The 8,526-nt window shown below is 35.7% G+C and overlaps 1 protein-coding gene across 2 annotated transcripts in view; it reads right to left on the bottom strand.

The window, feature by feature from the left end:
- Positions 1-3,077: 3,077 nt before the first annotated feature.
- The window catches only part of Tmod3 (tropomodulin 3), a 79,212-nt gene continuing 73,763 nt past the window's right edge, over positions 3,078-8,526 (bottom strand). For both annotated transcript variants that reach the window (XM_046461247.2, XM_046461248.2), the window contains one exon: positions 3,078-7,329. In XM_046461247.2, coding sequence (XP_046317203.1) covers positions 7,295-7,329 — 35 coding nt within the window. In that variant the 3' untranslated portion in view covers positions 3,078-7,294. The remainder of the gene's footprint in view (positions 7,330-8,526) is intronic.

Below are 8,526 nucleotides of genomic sequence, written 5' to 3'. Positions count from 1 at the left end.
AGATAAATGAGCTTTAAGGAAAAGAGCAATAGGAAACAGAACACTAGCTTCAACTCCTAGCCTTGTGACTCCCCTGGTGGGTGTAATAAATACATATGGAATAAAGAAACCAACAGTGTTATCTTGGGAAAGTCACTTTGATTTCTCTGAGGTCAGCTTCCTCAAGTAGATGGGTTTAGACTTGACTACGTAAATCCGTCAAGATCTAACATTTGTTATTTCTCTGCCTCTGAGAGTTGAATACTAGATGCCTTATTATTAGATGGAAATGATTAAGGAAAAACATGCCCCATCTTCTCAATACAGAAAACCTGGACTTACATTCTATCTCCTTTTCCTACTTTTTTTTTTTTTTAACTTGCAGCTGACCCTTTAGGTTGGGGAATCAGGTGCCACTCAGCTGCAAGTTTTTTTTTTAGAGAGAGAGAGAGAGAGAATTTCAATATTTATTTTTCAGTTTTCAGCAGATACAACATCTTTGTTTGTATGTGGTGCTGAGGATCGAACCTGGGCCGCACGCATGCCAGGCAAGCGCGCTAAGGCTTGAGCCACATCCCCAGCCCTCCTTTTCCTACCTTAACAGCACAATTTCATGAATGTATAGTAAACACTTTCATAATTTGCATTAGCAGAACACCAAGAGGTACTAGCATAATTTAGTTGTAAGCTCAGGGATTCTTTATATGGCCTTGATGCTTAGATGTACCTGTGAATCTCCAGTTCCTCAATGTTTGCAGATCATGCAGGAAAGCTTAAGCATCTGAAGGAAAACAAATGTTTTGCAATTTTGGATTCACATGTGGTTGGTTAGCCACCCAGAGTTTGGTACCTAAAGAGCAGAAGTGTCCCATGTACTGAGTGTCTTTTACTAGGCTGCTTCAGAGGACATGATGAGGGCACTCTCCCCACAGCTCCTGGCACTCTTGAGTCCTCTCAGAGGAGCCTCTCACAACTCCAAAGCCTCTCTAACTTGCCATATATATCAGGATGTCCTGTCTGTGAATATAAAGCTCAATCAAACCCAATACATGTTCCACTGATTTTCTATTTTGGCTGATGGATCTAGGTGACTGATATGCAATGACTGCTTTACTGTAAAAAGCACCTCTAGTTGATTAGCAAGACTGGCTCCTGTCAGGTCCAGAATGTACTGTATCACAGAACCCCGCTTCTTCATATCTGTCAATTTAATTTAGTTCTATGATCAGATAAGACCAAGTACTGATATTACCTTGAGCCACGTAAAACCTCTATTTTTATGGGTAAAAATGGCCAACTATTGACAATTTATATGGCTCAATAGCATAATATCTTAGCTGAGACTATTCTAACAAAGTATCAAAGATTAATTGGTTTGCACAACAGAAACTTCTCATATTTCTAGAGGCTGGGAAGTCCAAGATCAAGGTTCAGTACCTAGGAAGGGCTTTCTTTCTGGATTGTAGACAGCTATGTTTTCAACATCTCCTCACATGACAGAGAGTTTTGTGTATTTTGTCTCTTCTCATCACAAGGGCCCCACATTTGGGACCTTATCTAATCCTAATTACCTTCCAGAGGCCCCATCTCCAAATACCATGACATTGGGGATTAGATCTTCAACCTACAAATTTTGGGGAGACACATATTCAGTCCATAACAGGTAGGATAGAAAATTTAGGAAATTAGTAAACTTATTCTAGAATGATATAAATAATTAACTTTAAAATACAGGAACTAGGGCTGGAGTTGTAGCTCAGTGGAAAAGTGCTTGCCTGGCATGCGTGAGGCATTGGATTCGATTCTCAACAACACATACAAATAAATAAAGGTCTATCAACAACTAAAAAATATTTTTTTAAAAAATTAAGGAACTAAAAGGATTATGTGCTCTTCCAAAAAACCTAAGTCTACAGGATATTTGGTAAACTTTATTGAAATGATTTGTTCCAGGATATAATTGTTAAGTTCTAAATGCCTATAGTGCACATTCTTCACAAGAAACTTTATTGCATTATTATGAACTGAGGGGATTTTTTTTTTATTATTTAAACAACAGTGTTATATAATTCATTGCTTTTTGTGCTTATAGAGATGGAAAAGTATGACATTTAGAGTATTTTGGATATATTAGCCAAGGAAAAAAATATCTAAAAACTTGACTTTATGTGACAAAGAATGATGTTACAAAGGCAATTTTCAAGCTTTTAATCCAAAAGACTGAAATAAAAGTGAAAATTTATTTGAAATTACAAAGGTTTTTATGCTATACATGTGCATACTTGTGTCTGTGGTTCTGGGGACTGAATCCAGGCCTCCTGTATGCTAGGCAAATGCTCTATCACTGAATCACACCCTCAGCCCCTGTGTGCATACCTTAAAAAAACAATTCTTAAGCAGACAAATCTAAAACTTTGAAACAACTGAATCAAAAACTCATTTTTCAGAGAGTGTAGTGACTGCTTGAGTCCAGAAGTATGAGGCCAGCCTGGGCAACACAGGGAACTAGTCTCAAGACAATAACAAACATAATGCAACAACAAAATACACTTGTCTTTGAGTGGAGATGAAACTTAAACTCTTAATAATGGCTAAACATACCCATCAAGAACCTAGAATTTGTTCTTAAGTCTTAAACATCACTCCAAGTATATAAACGATGATATCTGAAGGATTTTATGCCAGTTAGTTGCTTTGAACTAATATACTAATAGTCTGTAGAAAAGGGAGCAAAACCTCTATACGTAGACTCTAAGGATGTGGGAGAATCTTAAATAAAATACGTGAACTTGTTATAATTAACAAAATATGGTGGTGTTTCCTTAGTGTTTTAATTTATTAAACTCTAAAGCAGGTATCTTAAGTCCAATTCTTTTCTTTTTTTTTCTCCTTTTTCTTTTAGTAGCACAGGGGACTGAACCCAGGCCCTTGGGTTCAGCACTCTACCACTGAGTTACATCCCCAACCTAGTTCTTTACATATTAATAAAGGCTTTCTAAAATATATGGTAATGGCCATGATAATTTACTTAATTATGTCTTTTTCCCTAGGTAATCCCTAAGGTTGGCCCCTCTGAATAATGAGACTGCAAGGTAGAGTTTAAAATTAATAAAATGTTACAAATGTTTTATTAAAAATTCCAAATTGTCCAATTTTATAGAAAACTTATAGAACTGAATTATAGTGAAGAAAAATCAATGATATAAAGAATAACCAGATTAAAATATGACGATATAAAAATCATTGCATATGGATAGTATTTTCTCAATTTAAAAATCATTAGGGAAGAGTTTGATTTGTTTGATAAGCAAGTCTTAGAGTGAGAGCTATCCAGAAACAATAATAATCAGCATCAGCTGGTATTGAAGACAGTTCTCCAGATGTTTAGATCCAACAACTTAAAACCCTTCACCTGGCCAGTAGCAACAGGAGTTGTCTCTATTCCATCCATGTGTTTGTTTCTCTTGGGTGCCATGTTTTCAGTCAATACTGTTCAAAAGTGAAGTATCACTGTAGTGCAGGAGCAAAGCTGGACAGGACTGAGCCTGCAGAGAATGGCAGTGTCCATGGATTCCAGAGATAGCATGATCCTTGGATATGCTAGGAGGTAACAGTGGTTCCTGGTTTTATAGTGAGAAAATAAGGTAGCCCTGGGAACTGTAAGATTTCATGAAACTTCACAAACTTTTGTCTTATTTTAATGTTATATATAATATACAATCAAGGTTATATATAATGTACAACAGGACTAACATTTTGTCAAAACTTTTTTTTTCTTTTACAATTTTTATTATATCATGGAATCCCTCCTTAAAAGGAAAACACACCAGATAATTGATTAATTGGAAAATGATCTAAAGTTCTATTTATTTAACTTTCCTCTAGTGTACCTCTTGCACAAAGCAAGTGGGTTACTTGATTCAGAGAAGAATTTGCTATTTAATGACCAAGAAAACTCCCCTTGAAATTGATAACAATCTGCTAGATTATGTAATACAATTGTTTATTTGGTCTTTTAAATGATGTGGCACCCTTAGAAAATATATTTTGCTTATTCTTTAGATTTTTACAAGGCTTTAGCTACAAATATATAGCACCAAAATCCATTTTCATCATATTAATATTGGCAATAAATATTGAGTTTTAAAAAAATTTCATATAGACATACTGGAAAAATTTGAACTCCAGACAAATATGAATATAAAATTTTATAAAATGGGTAATTAAATTTTTTTCTTAAAAAGCAACAATTTAAAAATGAAAGGACATTCTCTTAGATAAACATGTACGTTGAAACTGATTAGATGAAAAAACTTAAGGTCTTAAAAATTCTCTTAAGATTGTATCAAAACCCAGTTAATAAAAGATTAAAAAGTGCCAATTTTTTTTTTTTTGGGGGGGGTACTGGGGGTTGAACCCAGGGCCACTCTACCAATGAGTTATATCCCCAGACTTTTTTTTTTTTAATGAATTTAAACTTTATTTTATTTATTTGTTTTTATGTGGTGCTAAGGATAGAACCCAGTGCTTCACCCATGCCAGGCAATACTCTACCACTGAGATACAATCCCAGTCCATGACTTCTTTTATTTTTTATTTTGAGACAGGGTCTTGTTAAATTGCTAGGGCCTCACTAAATTGCTGAGGCTGGCCTTAAACTTGTGATCTTCCTACCTCAGCCTCCCAAGTCACTGGGATTACAGGCATGAGCCACCACGCCCAGCGAGGTACCAGATTTTTTCAAAGTAAACACTGTTATTCTCCCTTATAATTATAATACTTGAGAGATTTCCATATTTAGTTGGATGAGTATTCATATTAAAATTATTTATAAAAAAATTATAAAATGTATTATAGCATAGAACTGGAATGGTACAAGCAAAATACTCAACTTAGTCATATTTTGATAAATAGTAGGTAAAAAAGATATTCCCGTAAGTATGATACAAAATTCTACGTAGGGACCAACCTTAACAATATTTAGAAAAAAAAACCACCATATGGGAGAGAGGGGAGCATACTTATTAACTGACTTACAGGGCAATGCAAATGAAGAAGCCTGGCTAGAAGTTTAAGTGACCAATTCTTTGTGGTAGCCTTAGATACCTGCTCCATGCCTGACTCCAAATCTTGCTGGAATTGCACAGTTTATAAAATCAAGTACAATTCAAAAGTTGTATATGTAAAGAAGGAAGAAGGGAGGGGAAGAGGAGAGAGAGAGAGAGACAGTAGAGGCTGGTGTTGGGGCAGGCAGTCAGGTGAGAAAGCAAGCAAGTGAAGCCTTTCTAACTTGGAAAAAAAAATCAGTGGCTTTTAACTGAAAGGGAATAGTGCAAAGTTAATCTTTGGCCCCTTTGAAATACTGGATACTGATTTTTCAAAAAGCAAACACACCACAGTTCCTATGAGGGAAGCTTTAGCCTGTTAAGAAGGCTTATTACTATAGTACACAAGCTGCTGCCTAGATCATGGGATAAATTGTCTGGCAGCCAAAATAGTAGACATTTTGTGATTCAACTTCAAAAGGTTTTTAAAAAACTAACCATGACAAACTACCTTCCCCTTACTCAGAAATATCTTTTTGTAAATGATCCAGGTAGGCCTTATGAGGCCAGTATTTTTCTGATCCCCTTCTTCCCAGTCTTCTGTAGATGTGAGTGCGTCTGCTATCTCCTGCTAAAGAGCTGCTATGGGACAGGACATGAATGCAAAATCAAACCCTGTAGCACAGCTGGGGTGTGCAGTGTCACACTTGTCCTCTCGCCACAGAACTCTGTTCAAGCACTCACCTTATACTCTGAGCAATAAAGACCACTTTTGTTATAGAAAATATTTTTATACAATATGGAAAAAGTGCAAGATGAAAGGAAGCATATAATAGAATCAGATTCTGAAGATCAGCACTTCTCTTTTTTGGCTGGAAAGTATGTAGTGGGGATTAAATATTGTCTATGCCATTCTGCGCTGCATATGGAACTTCTTGGCATACAGCACAATACCAAGTAATTTACACACATCCCAGTTTCTAACTTCCTTATAGTAACCATCAGTTTAAGTGGCTGTTTTGCAAGTTCCTCAAACCTGAACTCCATCATGTTACCTATGATTTCACATGTTTAGCAGCAGCTTTGTTTTTTATTTTATCCTAAATAACTGGGAGTTGGCTGTGTGCCTTTTTATGGGGGAAGAAAACAACTTTTCTACTTAGATGTTTTTTACCATTAGCTTTCATAAAAATTTAATAATGCCCACATTAAAATGAAAAACAGTAATAAACATAGACATAAATGGGCGTTGAAGGGAGAATGGGAAAAGGAAAGACAGTGGAATCAATCTGACATAAATTTCCTATGCACATACATGAATATACCATAGTGAATCTTACCATCAAGTACATCCACAAAGAATTAATTAAGAAATAATAACTGGGTAAATGGCAGAAAGATCAACAGAGGGAAGGAAGCTGGGGGTAGGAAAAGGGAAGGGGAAAAAGAGGTACTGGGGTCTTCACTAGAACATGATATATTCCATGCTTTCATTATGTCAAAACAAATTCTATTGTCATTTATAACTAAAATGAACCAATTAAAAATACTTAGACATACTATATTTTTAAACAAAGCGTATAACCTGGATCAGCTGATGATTTTGTTTAAAAAACAAATCCCTAGATGTTGCTGAGCTGTATCAGACAAGCACAGTAACCTGCACTGCATGAAGGTCTCTCCCTGGAGGTCTGCTTTGGCTTCTGAACACTTCACCAGATTTTGAGCCATCTGTTTAAAAATCATTGCATTTTGATTCCTTGATAAGGAAAAAATATACCCTTGCCAAGTTCATTTATTCTTAAAAAATGGAAAAGTATCCAGGTTACAAAACAAAGAAAACTTTTAAGTGCCTTATACCTCGAAGGAGCAATTAATATCAGCAATGTCCCTTTTTAAATTAAAAAACTGGTCCTCAGATTATTCTACATAAATGACTTCTGAAACTTATTTATAATCGTATTGTTTTTTGCCCAAGACTCATTATAAGTCATTTAATTAATCTAAATTAAAACTGATTTTAGTAGAAAGTGGAAATGCTTCAAAATATAAAATACCAGATACTATTGATTTCATAATTTTAAACTGATAACAACTTAAACTAGGAAAATAATGCATATAGTTAACAAAAAAGCTAAACAAACAAACAAACAAAAAAAAAAGATTTCCAGTCTTTTCCCTTCTACCCAGAAAAATTTTACATCTGATGTCACCAACATGAGCCCTTGGTAAAGTTCTGAAGTCTTCCAAAGATTTATACTTTGTTGGACTTACTGGTGGTCTCCTTCAACTCGTTTCTTTCGCACTGTGAGAAAAAGAAAAGGGTTTTGGGGAATCCCTATTAGTTTCTACAATGTTAACTTGCTTATAACAAGTTATAAGTTATATGTACAATTCTGTTAGTTTTACAAAAATTAAGCGTGCATTTCCAGTTCACATGGCCATTAATAAAAAAACAATTTCCCATCATTAACCATTGTTATTTACCTGCTGAGAACCAAGGGGCTTCTAAATAAGAAAGACGTGTCCTAAGCTCAATGACCCTGTGCTTATACAGTGGCAGTGCTAAAAACCTAAAACACAGAGTAGTCAGCATTAGGTTTGAGTCTTCTGTTTGTTGAAAAAATGTACACTTAGGCCAGGTGTGGTGGCGCATATCTCTAATCCCCATAACTTGGGAGGCTGGAGATGCAGGATCACGAGTTCAAGGTGAGCCTCTGAAACTTAGTGAGATTTTGTTTCAAAAAATAAAAAGGGCTAGTGATATGGCCCTTGGTGGTACAGTGCCCCTGGGTTCAATTACCAGTACTGGGTGAGGGGGTGGGGGGGAGAGTATACCTAGGTTTTATAAAGTGATTAATAAGTTACTGAATTAAATTCTGCAATGACATCAGACAGCTGGGGTTAAAAGGTATTAAAAGTAACAATTTGCATGCTCTTGTGGTTAGATACGACAATGTATTTCCTTAGTCTGAAAGAATATATACCAAAAGTATTTTTGTCATTTTTAAAGTAAGTGACTTGCTATTGTTTTCCAAATTTCCCTTCTCTTTCTTCTACAAAATGAACCAGTTGAGGGCTCTGATGAAATAACAAATGCAGAAAAAAAAAAAAAAAGAAAGAAAATTTCAGACTCTGGTAATGTGCTGAGGTCAATTCTGGGTAATATAAATTTTGGTTCCAAAGTGGCCAGCCAATTAGTTCAGCTGATGGAGTAAAAAAAGGTGCATGTATTTGAGAACTCCCAGCCTCTTTACGGACAGATGATGCCAAACCATCAAGCTGTGCTTACAAGCAGCAAGGATACCAGGTCTTCAGCTTTAAAAATGTTCTATCTGCTCTCTCACCTACCAGCCACCAATAGCATTTCAGTGCTACTCAGTGTTGTAGCTGACTCCTATTTAGAGAGGACAAAAGGCACAACAGGTTCTGAAGTCAGTGCAAATGGGAATGTGGATCATGGCTCTGTCACTTTTCTGTAGTGTGTTCTCTAGTAAGTCAA

The sequence above is a fragment of the Marmota monax genome, unplaced genomic scaffold (genome assembly GCF_021218885.2).
Source record: "Marmota monax isolate L192 unplaced genomic scaffold, Marmota_monax_Labrador192_F-V1.1 WCK01_AAM20220418_F8-fsc00001, whole genome shotgun sequence".
Classification (NCBI taxonomy): domain Eukaryota; kingdom Metazoa; phylum Chordata; class Mammalia; order Rodentia; family Sciuridae; genus Marmota; species Marmota monax.
The sequence above is the reverse complement of the archived record's forward strand: the minus strand, read 5'-3'. Positions and strand labels throughout refer to the sequence as shown.